This window comes from Poecilia mexicana, unplaced genomic scaffold, assembly GCF_051168715.1.
Source record: "Poecilia mexicana isolate PSO_F unplaced genomic scaffold, ASM5116871v1 scaffold_10, whole genome shotgun sequence".
In the NCBI taxonomy this organism is placed as follows: domain Eukaryota; kingdom Metazoa; phylum Chordata; class Actinopteri; order Cyprinodontiformes; family Poeciliidae; genus Poecilia; species Poecilia mexicana.
In genome coordinates this window covers 7196797-7218223 of record NW_028263379.1, presented here as the reverse complement: position 1 = coordinate 7218223, position 21427 = coordinate 7196797, and the positions used below count along the sequence as shown (strand labels likewise).

General features: G+C 38.4%; 1 protein-coding gene across 7 annotated transcripts in view; it reads left to right on the top strand.

Annotated features, from left to right (window-relative positions):
• LOC106903358 (LIM and calponin homology domains-containing protein 1) overlaps nt 1–21427 on the top strand; it is a 69231-nt gene that overhangs the window by 35325 nt on the left and 12479 nt on the right. For 4 of the 7 annotated variants that reach the window (XM_088009374.1, XM_088009375.1, XM_088009376.1 and 1 more), the window contains exons 5-11: nt 3221–3251; nt 7349–7459; nt 8610–8808; nt 12846–13104; nt 19070–19196; nt 19322–19479; nt 20262–20742. In XM_088009374.1, the coding sequence (XP_087865500.1) occupies nt 3221–3251; nt 7349–7459; nt 8610–8808; nt 12846–13104; nt 19070–19196; nt 19322–19479; nt 20262–20742 (1366 nt within the window). Of the gene's footprint in view, nt 1–3220; nt 3252–7348; nt 7460–8609; nt 8809–12845; nt 13105–13973; nt 14208–16496; nt 16821–19069; nt 19197–19321; nt 19480–20261; nt 20743–21427 lie in introns of all 7 variants that reach the window. The other 3 variants (XM_088009379.1, XM_088009380.1, XM_088009378.1) reach the window with 2 other exon arrangements.

Here is a 21427-nt window from a genome sequence, read left to right as displayed (position 1 = left end):
AGTCGCAGCTGGTCAAATTGAAAATGAGCCAGTTTAGGTCACAAGCTGAGAAATCAATGCGTCATAGATACAGGAATAGTTTCTGTTGTGGCTATTAAATGTGGTATGAGTTATCTATTTTATTCAGCTTTATACAGACTGAAGGCCACGGAGCACTTCAGCTGTATGTCAACAGAAAGCTTTTGTTAAACACTGATTGTGCTTTTCTTTCCCCGTCTCGTGCTGTCAGTCAGCCCCCATTAGACAATCATGCAGTTCACAGCAACATAAATTAGTAAATGACAGTGAAAGGAAGTTTGGACAAGCCTGTCGATGCAGAAACAATGGCATGTCTGTTTGACACAACTGGTCTCTGTCAACGTACAACAAAAGGCTTTGCATCACTCACTCAGCCATGACTCCTGCTTTGTTGCTTGGTAACAAAACCAAGTGCATGTTATGGTTTATACATGCAGTGTAAGTGTTTGTGTGAATGTGCAGTTGTCTCTCGGTGTGCTTGGCATGCTCTGTTCTGATGCTAAATGTGTTTAACAGGGTTTCATTCACAGAAGGACTTAGGAAGCTGCTTCTGCAGATCAGATGAGAGGATAAGTGCTAATCTTAGCTGTAGTCGGGAGCAGCTGCTTTAGGGATTCTGTCAGGACGAGGGGATCTCTGTATGTGTAGAAACTAATGTTTACATAGGTTTTATAATGAAACATGTTTGTAAATGTCTGTTTTTTCATTATTTGGAGATATTTACATCCACATGGATGTAACAATCCATTATTTGTCAGTTTGTATTTTACCAATAGCATAAAAATTAACTCTTTATTTTTACTTTACACATTACTTTGCACATTTTCTAAACAAACTTATTTCATATAGAATTATATATAGTAAATTCTGATTTGAAATCAGACCTCATTCTTTTACTTTTATAGGGTCTTGTTTAGAATTGATAGATTTATCTTTTTGAGAGTTGTCTGCATATTTGTGAGTAAAGTACCTCTTGTTAGCTGCAGCTGAAAGGCACTCAACCTGGGTATGCAAAGCTAGTAAAATCCAAGTAAGATTTGTTCCTTAGGAAACTTCAAGAACACCATCTTCACTGGGCGACTATTTCTGGGAATAAGGATCCTTGTGCCTGGCTGATTTATCAATTCTGTAAAACTTTAAAAAAAAACAAAAAGACAATGGAAGTCTGCAGCATTAAGTTGGATCTGAGAGGAAACTGAGGTGTCATTGTTCCAGTGACCCTGTGCTTTTTCCAGTGGTTATGTAACCCTGTGGTGTTCAGGATGCTGTCTTCTTGTCCTTCAGTGACAGGAGACGCACTGCTTCACTGAGGAGGAATTTACTCTTCTGTAAAAAGACGTTTGATCAAAGAACTGGTTCTCCAAACTCATCTCAGAACATGAAATGTGTAAAATGTACAAAATATGCGACCCTTATGTGTGAATATTTTTATTAATTCTCTTATAGATCACATCTTATTAATTTACAAACACCTAACTGAAAAAAGTAATTCACCAAATGTATTTTAAATGTCTTTTAAACACATTTGGATGCATGGTAAAAATGTGCTTAAAGATAAAAATTATGTACATAAAGATTTGTTTGCCTTTTTAATAAAAAAAAAACAAACAAAGGGAAATTAAAAACTCCACATCTCTGAAACCTTGTTCAACTTTGACACTTCTCCATAAAATCCCTGACTGACGGGTTAAAAGGGACGTAATGTAACGGATGTATTCTTTAACTGTAGCCTCTATGTGAGCTAATGTCTTGTGGAATGTGAATTATTTGTGCATCATCTGAGTGATGGCAGAGAAAAAGCAGCTTGTCTTCATCTGTTAGACTGACAGAGAACCAGGATGAACAAAAGAAGAAGTGTTTATGGATCATCCCCTGCAGCTACTTCTTCTTCCTCACCTTCAATCTCACTGTTTGTTTCTCTGGTCTCTGGGAAACTCAAATACCTGCTATTTAGGTGTCAGTTACCTGCTGAGTGAGTTTGACCTGGAGCCTCCTTAGAAACATACTCATAATGTAGGAATTTGGTTATATTACTGCAACCCAGTATTCATCCTTAGTTATAGTTTGCTTTTTTTTTAAACCTCAAGCATGAAATGAATCTGTCTTCTGCAATTTCTTAACCTTTTGTAACTTGTGCACATTTATTATTTTATGTGTTGCAGTTATTCATGTGTTGCAACAACAAACAAAAACATAAATTTTGAAAAATGTTAATTGTGGAGAAATTACAATAAAACCTTAAAATTTATCATTTTCAATAGTTTCTTTTTTATTGCATCCATTTCATTTGGCATGATATAAAGATAACTGAAATGTTTGGTAAAATATGAAAAATGTCTTTAGTATTTTTAGTAGGGCTGCCCTGATACAGATGATATTTAACTCTAATACTGATCAAACTCATTTAAGACATGAGCCGATACCAAGTTCCAGTTCAATACTTTGTTAAAGTTTTTATTAAATAATACATAAAAATTATTTTAAACTTGGAAGCAAGTTGGAAGCTTTAACATGTAGTTGAATTAATCAGTGCAACACCAGTGTCATTCAGGATGCTGAATGTTGCATTTCTTTTTCCTGTCATCTGCTGAATGTCTTGCTCATAATAATGAAATAAGTAAATGTTGTTTTCTTCCCTCAGCACTGGTGTCCCAACTGAAAAGATTTGTCAGTATCACGTCATAGAGCTTATGTACGATAAATTCACTGATCAAAAAAGATTTTTCAGCCATTCAGTGGAGTTAAAGTAAGGTTCATTAATTAATTAAAAATCAGCCAGTATACCAAGCTATTAAAATCAACCTAGATTAATGTTTGACCTTTTTACAGGTAGAAAATTTTTGTACATTCAACAAAGAACAGATTTTCTGCACATTTGAAGTTTTTTTTTTCTTCACTTAACCTAAAGTCTAACAAGGACATTTGGCTGACTTAGAGAAAAGTATTTCCTGGAGGTAAATTACTAATGTGAGGCATTCTTGTTCACTACAGGGCTGATCAAGCTGAAAATAATCTGATTCTGATCATTAGCAATTTATCTGAGTGTATGTCTATTATTTCACACTTGCTGATTAAAACTGAAAAACAAATACTCTGAAACTGCTAAGTAAAAGGTGAAGTAACAGTACTAGTACATTAGTCTTCCCTGAAATCTGTGCAACCTGTATTCCAATTCCTCACACATCTCTGTCTTTTTCTCCAGGGGAAGCGACTGCAGCCAAAGGCTCAAGAATGTAAGTGTTGCCATTAGATTAGATTGTTGTAATTTGTTTGTGAGCTAAATGCATGATTGGTTTTGAAACCAGTATTTTGACACACTGTCTGTTTGGACTGCTGTGACTTTGTTTCCATCTTCCTTTTCTGTTGAGTTTAATTAGGTTTGTTAAATTTCATGGAGTTACTATCTGTGTTGTCAGAAAACATTTCTCTCCTGCAGAAATGGGATTTTATTAACCTTACTTTCTTTATTATCTGCTCCAACATAGCTCTCGCTCTTCTTTTTTTTAAATGGCTCTTTAAGAAGCAGAAGGTGCTGTGCTAGCCCTGCCCACTCTGCAGTCGGAGCAGTTCCACTCGTTCTCCGTCCCTTCACACTCTCTGTGATGCTGGTGTGCACTGAGCAAGTTCATATGTGTGCCATTGCAGAGCTCACCTCTCCTGCTGGCTCATTTAGCTGACTAAACACATTGAGTCTCTGCTGTGTTAGCCAGCATTTACAGCTGCAGAGGAAATGATTCTCAAATTGCCAGTCGATGATGCTTTAGCTCGGATCTGCTTGTGTGACGTCCACTGTGGATTTGCCTTGCACACTGAAGACTGAGGACTAGGATTGGACAGGGGCTGTCTCTGCAGCGCATCAAATATTAAGAGGTGAAGAATCTGCTGTGAGAAGAATCTGCTGATGTGGTCATAAAGCTGTTTAGCAAACAGATTTGATGTTGTGTTGAAAAGAGTCTGCCTGGAGGAGTGGAATATCACTGCATTGGTTATGTGCTTGTTAAGCAGGAGAAGATGTGAACAGCCAGTGGAGCGTTTTTTGTTTCTTTGTATTGGAAACCACACTTAGTGTGGGTTAAAACATAAGTACTCATGTGAATAGTTGTTCACATCCCAGTTAATTTTATTTTTGTTTTTTGGTGCTTGGCGACCGTATCTTTCCACTAGATCCTCGTTGACAGGCCATATGTCACAGCAGACAGCTGCTGAAACTGATGAGGTAAAGTAAGTGTGACACACTTCTCTCTCTGAGGCCTCTTGTTGATTTTGCTGCCACTCAAAACTCCACTGACTCGTTTTAAACAAATGTTTCCTTTCACCTGGTGCTTCTCAGCGCTGATGTTGAAGTTTTGGTTTGACACAGTTGTCAGCTCGTTGGTTTGGTGTTTCTTGTGTAAATGGTGCTAGAACAGACATATGATGCTTGTCACTATGGTTTTGTATTTGGGATCAATGTGGATCTATTTAGAGCTCAATAGTGAACATGTGGAACACATTTGGTTGCGACCTACATTCACTGGAGATTTGCCCATTATGCTGGTGACACTGGAGTGCTGCACTTTGCTGAGCTACATGATGCTTGTGATAAGGTTTAAAGGTCATCGCTTCTCACAAGTTTTCTTTTTCTGTTGGTTTCAGGCTTTTAGCTTATGGTAGATGGGTAGATCAGTGGTTCCCAAACTTTTTCTCCTGGGCCCCCCCAGCGGTTTCCAAACATTTTCTGCCCCTCCCCCCCGTGCCCTATGCTGTCTGGTTGAACGGCGTGTGTGTGTGTGTGTGTGGGGTGGGGTGGGGCGGGGGGGGATTCTTAGAGACTTAAAAAGTTAGAGACTCCCTGTCTAACTTTTTTGGGGGGCAAAATAAATGTACATAGCTGGACATAGACACCAACATCGGTAGCCTACAGGCTACTTGTTAAGCTTAAGGTGATGTATTGATATTAGCTATTCATCTTTTAGCTAACTTCACCTGCATCCAACAGCATCACTGAACTCAGGCTGTTAGTTTGGGGGAAAAACTGTGAAAAGCTCTTTGCGTTTTGCTGGTTTGCTGCCGTGATTCTAACACACCTACGTAGCTCCGCACAGCAGCAGCAGGTCTCCTTCACAGGTGTAAACCCAGCGCGAGTGTCGTAGCGCTCATGTTGTGTTAAATGTGGCTCGGAAAAACAGGTTACAACATGTTAACAACGGATTAAACAGTTTTAACTGCTAATAAAAGTGACAGAGGACACAAATATGGGAAGTGTGGAAGCCGCTACTGTATCAAATTAACATAGGAATAACAGAGTTGGCCATTCTAAGGTAAAAATCCAGCATATACAGCGTTCATGTTTTGTTTTTTTGTTTTGTTTTTCTTTCATCCAGACGGCTTTCTGCGCCCCCCGTGCAATGGCACCGCACCTCCCCAAGGGGGCGCGCCCCACAGTTTGGGAACCTCTGGGGTAGATGATGAAATTCACTACCAAAATTAATAAATCTATAAAGTGAATGAAAATAAATCAGAACAGCAGCCAAAAGTCATCAAAGACGTTTTGGGAAACCAATCTGTTGAACTGGTGCAAAACACATCCACCATAGAACTCAGTGGTATTATTGACTCCTGCCCCAATTTGAGTTCCTAAATCAGAAGATTTGAGACCTTTCAGACTGGCACTCTACGGAGAGACTTAAAAGTTCTGTCATTAGTCTAGAGAAATATTGAACTTCATGGAGATGATCACAAAAAATAAGATTTAAAAAAATATCACTTCTTAAGCTTTTAATTAGTTAATTTACAAATGGTATGTTCTCCACTAAGTACTTCTGACCTGTTACTCAAAATAAAGAACTCATTGCATTTAAAGTTCACTCAGGATCACAGCAAGCGACTCGTTTGGCGTCATGCTTCCCTCTGATCAGCAGGCCCAACCCTTTGCTTGTCCTCTCTGTGTATTTGAATGGCAGAAGCTGTTTACATTGACGGTGCCACTGCAATTACCACATTAAGCCTGGCTGAGCCTTCTTATCAAAGCTGTCCCTGTGGAGTGCAGGTTGACATGGACACTGTAAATATAGCTGGAATCACCCCGCCAACAGTGCTAAAGGTGCAGCCCTGTGTGATGTCAGCCTCAGTCTGTACATTCTGCATTTTACACATTAAGCTGACTGCAAAGAAACTTCCAATGACTTCTGCTTTGTTTCCTCTTTCACACTCAGTGGATCCCTGGATCATTGGGTTGCAAATGGTCCAACTAAACAGCAGAGTAGTCCAGATACTTGTTCTGTAATGTTTCTGTAGTCAAAGAGAGGCAAAACTGACCCAATAATTTATTGAATAAATCACAGTGGCCAATTCAATGGTCAGTATATGAGTCATAGAGCTGTGTGTGACTTACCTGAACTGCTGAAACAGTGCGTTTGTTGGTCATTTTACCAAATCTACAGTGAATCCCTGTTTGCTGGCGCTAGGGACCAAGACTACAAACAGAAATCTTTCATCTAGTATACTTGAGACCACATCTAAAACATGTTTTTTTTTTTTTTTTTACAAAGTACTGTACTTTTAAATTATTTATTTGTAAAAGCTGCACTTAAAATTTTTGAAATGTAACTTGCATGTTATATAATGTTGATGATTGTAAACCATTCTGCACTTCCTTGTGTAGGCAGCAAACCTCCCACCCACTATGAAAATCATATCATAAAGGATTGTCTTTCAAGGCACGCCTACACCCAAATTTCCTGCACTGCTTAGTGATTGTTAATCTTTTTTTTTTTTATAATTTTAGACTTTTCTAACTTTGAGAGAGTGATGATATTTTTCCACAGGGTATTCTTTAAGTTTGAAAAGCCAGAAAAGACTCACTGGCAGCAAATTGTGAGACAAGAAGCTCTATCCACCCACCCTGAAACATGTTGGATTCAGCTATGATGCTCCATGTTCCCAATGAAATTAGAATTTCCTTATGGTCAAGAACTAAGACCATAAGTTTGATAATTTAAGCACAAAATAAGTTAAATCATAAAAATAATATTTTTGATTAATTAAAATAGCACTCACTATAAACTCTTGAGAAATTCATAACATGCTTTGTATGAATTAAGCATAAACTACTACTTATGTTGGTGGCATAGGTATTATTTTGGCACACCAAAATAATACTTTTTTAATCATTTATAGTATACTGGAAGTAAATATATCCGATTCATATGATATCTGCTAAGAGGAGAGCATTGAAAGCTTTGTTGGTTTGATCAGGCATATAAATCTGTTTGTTCCATGTTTACCATTATCCCAACAAACCAGATGTCACTTGAGTTTTGTGATAATTTGATCCATTTCTCCCCTGCAGGTTTTAATCACCATCTACTGGCTCGGTCGCGCTGCCAACAGCTGCACCTCCTACAACGGGCCCACGCTGGACCTAAAAGAGTTTGAGGGCTTGTTGTCACAAATGCGAAAGGTCTTTAAAGTCGTATTTTAATGAACCATAATGTTTTCAGTATTTTATTACATTAATATGTTGATAATCTCAGTATGAGGAAGTTTACTTCTAACCAGTATAGCCAGAAATGAGACACAAACAGTCTCTGCTGTGTCACTTGATTCAGGATTCAGTAAAGGAATGTTTTTGGATGTCTTGATGTCAGGAAATATTTGAGAAGTGATCTCAGAGAGATGACGGCGTCAACCACCTGAGGTCCAGTCATGACCTTCATAAACTAGATTCCTCTGGAAATCCTGCTGTTGCTGTCCAGAAGGACGGAGTGATATTAGAATTGGTTTTGCAAATCTTCCTGTGACAATCATTCATACCCATGATGTCACCCTGCCTGAAATTTCTTCCACATTGTCACATCATTTCTCTGTCTATTAAACAGATGAATTACTGCCAAGTCAGGAGAATTAGTTTACCAGATGTTCATATGTTGCATATGGACAAAACAAAACCTTTTTTCCAATAAATAAAATACTGGAATAACAGGGGAGTTCCATAAAACTGCAAAATTTATTCACTTCTGATTGGCAACACATTATACTCAATGCTTCCTTTATTTATTAAAGCTGAGTGAAAAGCCTGAACCAGGTGAATCTGACTGCACCAGAAGGAAGGAAGCCTTTATATCCCTGGTCATTCTTATATGACCAAAACAAATAACGAATATGTCACTGTCAAACACAATTCCCACCCACTGTGGAACGTTCAATACAGAGATTTATGCAAGGCTGGAGAAGCTATAGCAAAGTGTTATGGGGTCAGGAAAAGGAAGTCATTTGGTTGACAGGAAAGGTCTTTCTCCACCTTCCATTAGTACCAAAGACACATTTCAGCTGTCAGCAGAAAAAGGGGAAGGTCACTAAGGCGAAGAGAGAGTAATGAGAAAGGATGCAGGCAGAAGATAATGAGGATATTTTGAAAAGGTTGTTGACTAAACAGATGTGGGAGGACTGTGGAGCTATCTGAGAGGTTTCAAAGTCTAAAGTGTAACATTTAGACACTGGATTTCTTTTAATAAATTGGATTAAATTATATTTGTTTCACCCTTTTATTTAGTTCACATTTTAGAAACCAAAAAGTCTGATTGTGTTTTTCCTATTTCCTCATAATGTAGGAGGCAGAGGCGGCAGAAAGTCCTCAACGCAGCATTCGGGACAGTGGCTACATCGACTGCTGGGACTCTGAACGCAGTGACTCGCTCTCCCCGCCACGCCACGGACGCGAAGATTCATTCGACAGCCTGGACTCCTTTGGCTCGCGCTCGCAACAGACTCCGTCGCCGGATGTCCTGGTCCCACGCGGCAGCAGTGATGGTAGGATATCATCCATCTCTCTTTGTTTAGAATGTTTGCATACAGTGAACCACTGGTACTCTGGCGGGCCATGGACCACAGCGTAACCCCACTAGCTACTAGCTATTGTAGTGAAAAGGTAAAATATATCAGTATTTGAGATATAAAAATGCATCTCTCTAAGCATTTTTAGACTCAAAATATACCCTAAAATGTTTTAATATTCATAGTGGAATCTGTCTGGGCACTACCGCAGGAGCCAAGTCTTCCTCATCTCTTCTTCTGGGGCAAAAAGCAAAAATATATAAGGGGGCAAATACTTGTATATGTAGCACGTAGCAACCCAAACGTCAAAGCAGTTTTTATTGTTTTTGCTGAAATTACAAAATGTGTTGGAAAGTTCTTCAGGTTTTTATGATGCCAAACTTAACTGCTGCAGCTAACTGCTGTTCACTGCTACACTGTTTAAGTAGTGCCTTTTAAAGTTTAACAGCAGCTTATAAAAGCCTGCAGTAGTCGTCATGATGTTATTTCTATTGCCAAATTGCATGAGAGACAATTCAGAGCAACACTTAGCGTCCTGTTTGTTTCTCCTTCTGGGAAGAGCTATCAGACTGTAGTTCTCTAAATCTGCCTTACTTGTTGATAAGTTTAACTAAAAAAATAAATAAAAATACACACGGTCTCCATCAAATAAAAAAAAAAAATAGGAGGTTTGTAGTCTCACAAATTTAAAGGCAAAAAAATGACAAACAGAAATCCTTAGTCAGTCTGAGAGATCATGTTTTCATCCTGTTAGGTTGCTGCAGTAAACCCAAACTGCCCTGAAGATTTATCTAACAGATCTTACTGCAACAGTTTCTTCTAATCAATTTCTCTGAGCATGAAGCTCAAGGTGATTTGTTATTCTGTCAAGCATCTTGTATTCATATTCTTTAACACCAGAGTTTAAAAACTTTGTAATAGGTGATGAAGTACAGGGAAGCAGAATTTATCCCTGAAAAACTGTATGGAATTACTTTACCTAGTTAGAGCTGTGTAATAGGTATTGCTGGGTGTATTTTATCAAAAAATGTATGTTCATTAAAACACAAATCTTCAAAAATGTAGATGTGATTGAATACAAAAAAAACAACAAAGAGAAGCTTATATCTGTGATCACCCAAATGCATGAAACCTTGACTCACACTGTGAACAAATGCATCCATTTACCAACATCCATACAAGCGTGTCAGGTTTTCCTGCCATGACCTTCAGACAAAGTCCTTGCTTTTTTCATCAATGAAAATTGACTTCACCCTGAGTAACCAGGGGACAGATGGAAGAGTTTAATTCATCCTTTGAATGAAATTCAATATTGGCAGCATGGTTTTGTCTCTGCCAACTTTGGATGTTGATACAACTCTGATACATGAGGCTGCCTCATGTATACAATTTTAGCTAATTCCCTCATATTGATCATAGAAAATCGATTCAGTTAAGCAATTAAACCTTATCCTCTGAACAAATATTTAAAATCTGAAAAACGGGTATTTCAGAAAAGATTTGATCCCTGGTTACATTGTATTTTATATTTGTGCATATTTCTGAATACAGAGTTTTTCACTCTTACTAAAATGGTCAGTTTATTACGTGTTGCATAACAGGAAACGGATAGTACCAATTTTCGGCTGCCATTATAACCCATATAATAGCAGCTCAAAGTGAATAACTGGAATCATTTCATTCCACATCATCGGTCTTAGCTGTGGAAAGTTCTATAACTCTTTACTTGTGGACTTTCCATCATTTCAGTTGCTGTATTTAACACACTGACTGCACCCCTCTACTCTTTTGTGGGAGTTTGTAGATGATGTTTGTAATCTGGTACAGTATAGCACTGACACATGAAACATTTTCCCTCAAGCCTCAGTGTTACCACATCTGCAGAGAGCACATCATCCCATGAAAACATATGTTGCTCCGTAAAGATGGATTTACATGGATGAAAGGGACACTCATGTTTCCTATTGATGGGTTAAAAGTCATAACCAAATCCTTCACAGTTGGAAGTGTGGATATCTCCAGGGCTTTTTGGTTGGAGCTTCATCTGTTTCAGACCAGAACTTTTCACAACTGTAATGTGACGTTTATTTCCGCTAACAGACATGGCTGCTTCCATATGTTTCTGATCAGAAATGAAGGACTGTTTTATGGTTCAAATCTGGTTGAAAGTTTTGTGTTTATAGTTAGGAAATGTTTACACCGAGTCACAGCTCACAGTCTGAGCACAGGAGCGCTACAAGTGAAGAGACAGTGGCACAAGTTTGTCTCAGCTGATCCACCGGTATCCATTTTACACTACTAATTTACTGGAGAGGTTTTCAAAATAAATGAACAAATCAAAGAGGAACCTACTGGTATGCCAGGAGTAAATTACTGGAATTAGACATGTGACTGTTTCAAAGAGCGTGATTTTCATTCCTCTCCTCTGTGTATTATTAGAGGATTGAATTAGGACATATTGTGGAGGAATTTACCCCACACATTAGGGAAAGTCCGTGAGCAGTGCACTTCTGCAGAGCCAGGTGTTGAGAACAACATTAAAGACCCTGAAGTGGGTTTAAACTGTGAAATGGAGACAAATTGGCATCCAGAGTAAAATCTTGCATACTCTAGGCTAAAATGTCGTAAGCTGTACAATGTTAATTTAGTAATGATTTATGTTACTGTCTTTGTTTCATAAACGCAACCTATCAGCCTGTTTGGGTTTGATTGATGCTCAGTGGATGGAATGCATTGTATTTTATAACACGGTAAGATTGCTGTAAGGCTCATGACGTTTAGGAACTGAAGACTATAATCTGTAGATTTAAAGAAATGGTTTCCAGACATCTGCCATGAGGCTCATCAATTACAAGTGTCTTAAAATAATTTCATACCTTTGTTTTTCCCCCCTTCGCTCTGCTCCCAGTTATCCTCATCAATGACCGTTTACAAGATACCTAAATTAAACAAGACCTAGAAATGCATTACTCTATCTGAATTAAATTATATAGATAAAAAGTATGTATCAAGAAAAGTCTGAATATGATGTTTTAATCATATTACAGTTAGTCTATTTTTTGTGATAGACTAACATAAAGTAGCATTGGTTGATTATTTTTTGTTTGGTTTTGTAAAAAAAAAAAAAAACAGGAAAAAAAATGAATTATTTTATTTAGTTGCACTAATTAAAAACCCCTTGGAATCTATAGCTAAGATGATTTTGGGGGTCTAGTATCTACTCTTATCTACAGAATAGAAATGGTTAGAAATACTTGCCTTTTTTACCAGGCTAAAAAGATTAGGTCAGAAAAAAATCAAGTCTTGCTTTAGATTCTCATCTGAATTTGGGTATGGACTTGGACTGGTCCATTCCAACACATATTATTTCATTTGAACCGTTTCATCGCAGCTCTGGCTGTAAAGTTTGGTCTGCTGGGACGTGACCTTCCACCCTTCAAAGATTTTTATTAACATTAGTTCTGACAAGCTGACTAGTAAATGTTTTAATGTAACACGACAGAATGTGAACAAGTTCACAGGATATGAAGTCTTTTACAAGGTGCTTTAAACAGGTTAACTGTTAAAATTATACTGCAAAATAACAATGATGATGAAGGCTATCTGTTATTAATTTAAATATCTGATTCAGTAATACATTTTTTCCATTAATTTCCTTGTAATTATAGTTTCCAGCTCTTCATTGCATAAGGATAATGGGAATCAGCCTTCAGGCGTTTTGTAACTCTGCTGAATCATCAGCCTTTCAGTCTGATGTCTGCTGAGGCATGAAAAAAGTTCTCCAAACTGGAGGAAATATGTCCCTCACCTTTACATCTCTTCCGTTCCGTGAAAATAAAAATCTTTTCATTTGCTAGTCTCCGAAAATTAGATTAAATCCTGATTCAGCAGAGAACAGCTACTTTCTGAGTGAAGATAAATGAAGTAGAATGACCAGTATTTTCCACAATAAGAGAGATTATCATTATATAACACTAATAAAAATATTTTTGCACCTCTTTGGCTCACCTTAGGCCGCGGCAGTGACTCAGAGTCCGACGGCACCCCTAACAGGAAGATGCCGGACCTCCACAAGGACGACATGTTGGCGCGGCGGACATCAGTCACTGAGCTGCGCACCGCCATGCCTTTCAACCAGTACCTCCCCAACAGGAGCAACCAGAGCGGATACGTGCCGGCACCACTTCGCAAGAAGAAGAACGAAAAGGAGGAGGGGGGTCACAAGAGCTGGAGTACCGCTACATCACCTGTAGGGGGAGGCAGGCCCTGCAGGTGAGTCACAAAATGATGAAAAGAAAAGGTTAAAATAAACAGATGAAAAATATCACTTTCATTGATACTCTTGTTTGTTTAGTTTAATTATTTTAATTTAATGTGGTGCACTTATAAATATAAATCATCAAAATATGAGTTGGAGTAGATGGAGCTAAAATAAACAGGAGTAAAACTTTGGTGTCAGATTTGGATCGGACACCGTGTGTCAATGTGCACATTTCTGGTTTGAAACCTTTTAGCCGCTGATTATTTTTCTCCGTCTCATATTGTTCTGACGGGAGTGGCTGATGGAGGCCAGATGTGTGTTTTCATTGGCCCTCATTGAACCATGCTGCTCAGCTCTGAAGGGCTTATTGGATATATATTGGTATGGCATGTTAACGCCAGCGAGAGCAATGTTCATACTTTTCATCACAAGTTTTACATTTCTGCTTGCTCACTAAATTCTTTCACATTTTTCTCTTTACTAACTATAGTGTCTGTATGTGCTACCACTTCAGAGGTTGACTGAACTTACATCTATCACTTTAGTTTTATTAAGATGTGAATTACAGATAATTAATTCAAAGCCTCTCTATTTTATAATTAGTCTTCCACGTTGTTCTGGTTTCCATCATCACTCATTGTTTGCTGCTAAAATGTTTTTTTGTTGTTCTTTTTAATCAAATTGTGTGGTCTCAAAACTGCATTAAATAATTTTTCTTTTCATGTTTTACCTCCTCTTGTCTTTTCCTGCCTTTAATTTTTCATGTGTGCTTTCACATGTTGTGATCATCATACCATAATCCTCCCCATGTCACCAATTTTCCTCCAACCTGATTATGTGCTCCTGGTTTTTCCTCTGTGTGGGGTAAATGATGTAACAGTACAAATGGAGTCCCTGTTTTAGTACTCCCACTTGGAGAGTCCCTCAGCCCTTCTCCCTCCCCAATCATCGAGTCACAGATTCAGAAGAGCGAGAGTAAAGGTGAAGAGGAGGAGAAGGAGGAAAAGCTGAAGGTCTTCTCACCTTGCTTTAATATCCATGCTGTGGGAATAAGGAGAAGCAGCGAGCCTCCCAGAGACACCATAACTCAGCCGAAGGTCAACTCTGAGCAAAGGTCAAATTCCATGTCCAACTTCCCTTTACTAAACAGGATTCAAATAAGTGTTCCCTATAAATCTCTTATTGAGTTGTTGTTTCTAATATCTTCTGAGAATTAAATAGTAATACAGTCTCTCAGTTCTCTCAGAAAATTTGGTTCTGTTCGGAGAATTTCTGTTTCTTTCCATCTGAATATCTCTCCTCCATTCATTTTAATCGTCAGCAGATGCCATATTTTCTGAAATGATGTTCAACATTATTCATAAACATAACAATGAGTGGTTCTCATCCTTAGAAAACACTTCCAACTTTACAGCTGGTGCTTTAATCCGACCTTTTTACACTTTGGCACTGTAATTATCAGATCAGATTTTACACCATCGCTCCTTTTCTACAGCTTAACTGTAAGCTAACAAGGCTCTGAGCACATTTAAAGCTGGTTAGGACACACCGTCCTGAACTGCCTTTCCTTTATTGAACCAGATTAAATGTGCACCTAGCTGGCCACCCAGAGGCCGTAAATTATACTTCAAGTTTTAAGGAACAAGAGGAGCCTTATCAATTCAAGGCTCAATGTGGTTTTTATTTCAGTTCTCATTATTTCTTGCTTGTTCTAGGATTGGCAGTATTTATTTCTTGAAAATTAAATTTTAAGGCTTAGGTTATATTATAATCCAGCCTTATCCTGTGTTTTTGTATTTTTTTTCTAGAAAGTTCAACATTTCATTCAGTCCTGTTGGTTTGTTATTGCGAGTCACATCCCCCATTTTCCCTTTTGTTTTCGTCAATTTGGCACAGATGTTATGGCTTTGGTTGATTCTCAATATTTTAAGAATGTGTGTTTTCCAAAGGCCCTGCAGGTGTTAAGGATTTTATACAAAGCTCCTACATGAGGCTCTTAGCATAGATATTTACATTTGAACATCACATGTTTAGTTTCACAGCAGATTTAAAGCCTTCATTTAATTTTTGTTGCTTTCTTTTCTTGTCACTCATAGTTTTGCCAAAAGTAGATGAATTGAAAATGGTTTCATATTACTTGAACTTTTTCACACTTTGCCTTTTTACAATCACAATTTTTAATGCATTTTTTAGGTATTTTACATATTTGACCAACACAAAGTAGTGCATAATTGTCAAAAGTAAGGATAATTTTGCATAATTTATTATTTTTTCTTTTAAAAAAACACAAATCAGAAAAGTGAGCTATTTATATGAACTCTGACATCCATAAATATCATCCATAGCAATATTGCTTTAGGAATTGTAATTTAATTTCAGTACAAATGCAGCGGACACATGGTGGCAGCATCATCCTGTAAGAAATCTTTATCAGTAACAATTCAGCTGTTCACGATCATTGGGAAGACAAATAGAGTTAAACACAGGACATTCAAGGCACGGGATTTCCTTCCACTTAAAACATGTAGCCAGATCTACATTGGAATGGCCTAGTCAAAGTCTATACATTTATCCCGTTCAGAATCAGTAGCAAGACTTGAAAATTGAAGTTCACGGATGTTCTCCATCCAATCTTTTGGTGCTAGAGTTATTTTAAGAGGAAGACTGAGCTGAAATTTCAGGTTGTAGATATCCTATAAGGTGGTAGAGACAAATCCCAAAATATATGTAACGGTAGCCAACAGTGTTCTTACTGTATTGGCTCAGGAGGGGCTGCAATGTTGCAAAGTGTGAAAAGGTTTGGAGTGGATGTAAATGTGTTTTTAGGGCAAGTGTTGATAATAACATTTTCAAGAATCAAGAGAAAATATTTTCCGTGCACATTCCAGGAGATTAATTTTAATCACTTCATTAAAACTACCATCAAAGAAACGCGTGTGCACGTTTTAAACAACGGGCCATACATGCAAAACTGTCCTGCATGTGTACACATATCAAAACATACTCAAAAACAGTCTGCACATGTGGACCTGGCCTCAGGATGTGAGGAAATGAGGTCCTCTTCCGTCCCTGACCCCGAGCATATTGGGACTGAAGGCCATTCTTCTCCCTGTCAGCAGCTGGCCACTTTCTCTCTGCACGCTGTAGTTTACAGTCCAGTAAAATCTACCAGCAAAGCAGCTGATCACGAAGCGGTGGCAAAACAATAAAAAGACTTGAAGCGTTTTTGGGTTTGGCTGTTTTTGCACCCAGCTGCTCTAAACAGATCTGTTAGCATGCCGCGTCTCCTCTGATTTATGACCTCACAACCGTTCCACATTCAGGCTGCTCCAGAGGAATGTTGTCTGATTATATAGGGAGATACAAGGCAGCCAAGCGGTTCAGTTTGCTTTGCTTTCTGCAGTATTTCAGCTCGCTCGTGCTCAGAGGAACTCTTCCAGTACTTGGCGGCCCTGTCACCCAGCGCTACCAGCCGTGCTGGGAAACATCCGACCGCAACAGACCAGGAGGATGCGGGATGTGCAGGTGCAGATGGAGATGATAAACGGGCCTGTCGAATGCTGACCTCACCCAAATATGCTTCCTCTGAGTTCCTTCCTGTGCCCACTGCCATGGCAACCACTTTAGCTGCTGCAGGAGCAACCGATGCAGGCGGATTGAAGGGAAAGAGTGACGGGGAAGAAGCAAAGGAAGAGAAATCTTGTTTGGGCCGTAGTCTTCCAGCAACGTGAGCCGAGTCATTTTATCAAACTTTGATGCTTTTGGCTCCAACTCCTTGATTTGCCTTTTACCTGAGGGATCTGTCAGAACGATGATCCTGGAGTGCAATCTCTATCAGCATGATGTTGACCTCGGTGTGCACTGCTTTGACTGGATGATGACCTAAATAGTGCATGATATTATCTACATAAACCAGGATTAGAAATGCTGTTCTAAATGATTAAATGTTCGAGCAATGCATGAAAATAAATTTAAATTTTCTTGATTTTTTTTGCTTAAAGGAGCGAACAAAGATGCTGCCTTTTTATTTTTTTGAGGGCATCCAATTGGGGAAGAAATTGTTTGATTTATTTCTTGCACATTGATAAGCATGGAACTATTTTGAGACATATTCCAGGTAGATATCCTACCAAAATCTTTTGGTAGATTGATGTTTTTCTGGATTGCACCATGTGGTAAACAGACGCTGCAGAAAACAATCTGGGTTTGGTTTTGAGATTACGCTCTAAATTTAGTTTCCCCTGACCACAAGCCACGCTTTCTTTCACACCACTCCAACATATCAGCAGCAGCTGCATTGAAGAAAGAGAAGAGAGAAACTTTATGGTTATACTCGAGTTCATAAGTGGTCACTGAGAGGAACTTTTCAGCTGCTCGTGATGATTAAAGACGCATGAGCTTTCCTTAGTTAGCTTCTCTTTGCGAAATGCACCTTTTCTTCTTGCTCTTTTTGTTTTGCTTTGCAGTGCTGCAATTCTATTTGTATGTTGAATAACACTGCCCTCTTGTGTTTGGTTTATATTTTTAATATAAGATAATTTATCAAACAAACCATTATATAATCCTCCTTTTTCTTAAACTGAAATATTACCATCTGTTACTTGTCATTTAACACTCAGACATTTAATTTTCCGTATATTTGCATGAGAAAATATTTATTTCTTCAGTGTTGTGTTCATTGGTCATTGTGTTGTCTTTTCATGCTCACTGTGTTTTCAGCCACTCTGATAATTTGTCAGATGATCCACAGTAAGTTGCATTTTCAACATTCGAAAGTTTCCAGTTTGTGGCTCATTCCATTTCTCATTTATTGCCAGAATTGGATTTTTGTTTTGTGTGAGGTGTTTTTTTCTTTTTTCTTCCTTTTCTTCATGCATTTGGAGTCTTACAGATTGTACTTTAACTCTTTCCACACATTCTTCCAGATGTTATTGGGAAAATAACTCTGGATCCCTCATCAAACACAGATTCTTATTTTTGTACATATTTATTCATTGTAATTAAATTTTCCTGACTGTCATTCTATCATAAAAAGGTCTAGATTACTAGACTGTGCAAAAGTTTGTACCCTTACCTGGACTGAAAAAATTAATCATGATATTTAGAGGTATATTAAGCAGAATTGTGATGCAGCATTACAAAAATTGTTTTCCTATAATCAACAGCTTTTAATGTTTATTATCCCCTTAACATGCAGCAGGACGCCTATGTGCCGTTTTTCCATTGCATTTTCCGGGGGTGAGGGTTAAGGGGTTGTATAAACTAGTTAAAATGCAACATTGTGTCTGAGAAAAGAGTTACTGTTAAACAGAGTTTAACTGTTTAAAAATGGAGACAAAAAGACAAAAACATGTACCATTATGGTGACAATAATTTAGCTTGTTTGACTGAAGTAGAACTAAACTTGTAGAGTCAGTAAAGTTTAGGTTCCTTCAGATTGTTTCACTTCAATCACAAATCGTAACTTCAAACTGTAAGTTTACTCTTTGGACTAAATCAGTCTGGAGAGTAAAAATGCTTTGCTGTGATTAAAAATGACCATATGCATTCTGTTGTGGCCTGGGATCCATGTTTTGCTTTGGAACAGACTTGGCTCATCCCTTGTGCTTCAGCCAGTTGCATGTCTTGCCTTCTGCTGCTGGTTTCAGAAAAGTTATTTTAAGATGAAAGTTTATAAAACTACAACTTTTTGCTATGAGTTAAAGAATGATCACAAATGTTTGGTTCTATAAAAGAAGGCTGGCTTTGCTTTACTTTGGCTGCTCCTGTTTTGGGGGCCGCAAAGGCAAATATGAGCTAACATTGTAGATCTGAATAGAAAATAATGTGAAAAAACACTTCAAAATTTCCAGATGAAGCTAAAAAAAACTGAATTCTGCAACTGTTCATTGGTTTCTGAATAAAACCATATCATTACACAATACTGAAGCCATGTTCCTCCATTATGCATCATCTATGTTTCACCTTCTCACTTAGGAGTTTGAGTATGATCGACATGCGTGGTGAAAACGAGGCCATCCTGCAGCCACACAGTCACATTCGTCATGAGCTGATGCACAACCAGTACAACAGAATAAAAGAAGACGAGAATCACTGGCAGGAAGTAAATGCATTAGTCTCCTCTCTATTCACTATTTTGTCTGCAAGTTTGCAGAAATATGTGTTCCTTCAAGCTGCTGGGCATGTTGCATCTGATCTGTATTTCTTTTTTATTTTTGTGCCTGTCAGGACCTGGCCCGATGGAAAAGTAGGAGGAGGAGTGTCTCTCAGGATCTGATCAAAAAAGAGGAGGAGAGGAAAATGATGGAGCAACTGATGTCAGGAGACAGCTGCATCTCTCAAAGAAGAAAAAGCATCAAAACCTACAGAGAAATTGTGGAGGACAAGTAGGTGACGTCCACAACACATTGAACACTTTATCTGGCAAAATCAGTTACCAAAGTGATCAACACATCCATATGCAAAAAACCTTCCATGTACTGAAATATGGGCTTCACACATTCAGGTGAATCTGACTTAAGGCCATCACCTAACAACCAACATAAATGAAGATATTAACTGTCAAAGGGCTTAAAGCTGCAGTTTATAACTTTACTTACAAAAAGTCACATATTTGTTAAAACCATCACTATGTAGTTAAAGTATAATATGAGACAGATAATCTGTGAAAAAAATGTATCACCTCCTCCCTGAATTGTTGTCTGAAGAAATGCACTGCTCCCGAACAAAACAACCAATCAGAGCTAAGAGGAGGGTCTTAGCATTGTCAATCATTCTCATGTACTCACTGCTCAGTGTGCTAATGACTGAGGAACAGCCTACCTTTATAGGAAAACCGCCATCATCAGTGACCATGCTGACTTGCCTTAGCATTCACGACAGGTTCTGCTATCAGGAAGAAACTGAAGCCTCCATTACACGGAGGGTGATTGACAGCGCTAAGACCCGTCTCCTGTTTCTTTCTAGTTGGCACTGGGAGAAGGCAGATGAACTTTTTTTTTAGATCGATCATGTAAAAAAATATATTTGTTTAAAAGTTACATACTGCAGCTTTAATGCTGGCCATAGCAAGTAAAGAAAATGAAGATAGTAAAATGAAAGACGTTTGTTTTTGACTCTGAATGACAAATTTATTTCAATCAGCTTGAAAATGTCTGCCTGTTGTCAGGGAGCGGCGTGAGGAGGAGCTGCGGGAGGCGTACCGGAAAGCCAGAACTTCAGAGGAGGCGTCGGCCATCCTCCAGCGCTACGCCCAGCGTTTCTCCATCAGCGAGGCCATCCTGGAGCGCCTGCAGCTTCCCAAGCTTCTGGACCGCAGCGTGTCGGCCGACCCCTCCTTTCCCACCTCGCCCTTCTCCCTCTCGCTCTCCTCCTCCCCCACGACTCCGGACCCTTTCGACGAGCCGTCCGAGGGGCCACTGAGGTACCTGCGGCAGCAATCTGCACCGGCGCCACGGTTTACATCCACGCTGGAGGCGCAGATTGAAGAGTTTCCCAAAGACTCGAGCTCACACCAGCGGCCTCAGATCCGCTCCCGCTCTTCTGAACCACCCTCCACCCGGGCCCTGTCTCCCAAACCGGTGCCTTTGCTGACACCAAAGCCTTACTTCCAGCCCCGACTGTCGGCTGATGAAAAATGGAATAGCAAGGTGAGACAGGATGTGTGAATTACATACATGTTTAAGGTTACATTTAAATGAACCTTTAAAAAAAATTAACTACTGCTTTCAGACTATTCATCTTGACCTCTCTTAAACTTGTCTAAATTATTTTCATAATGATGATAAAGCTCTGAAAAAATATTCAATTAGGAGAACTATGATCAGGGTGAATTTGGCTTTAAAAGTCTACACACTATATTAATAGGTGTTTGTGAGGTAAAAACTGAGGCTATGATTTATAATTTCAAATTTTTGTTCACAACTAATGTGTAATAGCTCCTGTTCAGTTCAGCTAAATATTTTTTGGAATGAAAAAAAAGTCCTGAAAGTGTTAACAGGTTTGTTTGTATTCCAGCTGAATTGTACAGAACAAATGTTTCATAATAAGACTGCAATGAATGATAATTGACTATTCTATCAATTATTCTGAAAATTAAGTGGTTAAATGTTAAGGCTGCAGAATGTGCCAACTTTTTTTTATCCGATTAGTCTTTTCTGTATATTAGAATTACTTTATGGCAAAAATGCAATAACAACCTTCCTTTAATGAAAGGCTGATTATGTGTAGCAGAAGATGCATCTGCAGCAAAAATAAATAAATACTTCTACAACATATGAAGTATTTATTCACATGTTGAATAAATATGTGAATAAATACATATTTATTCAACAT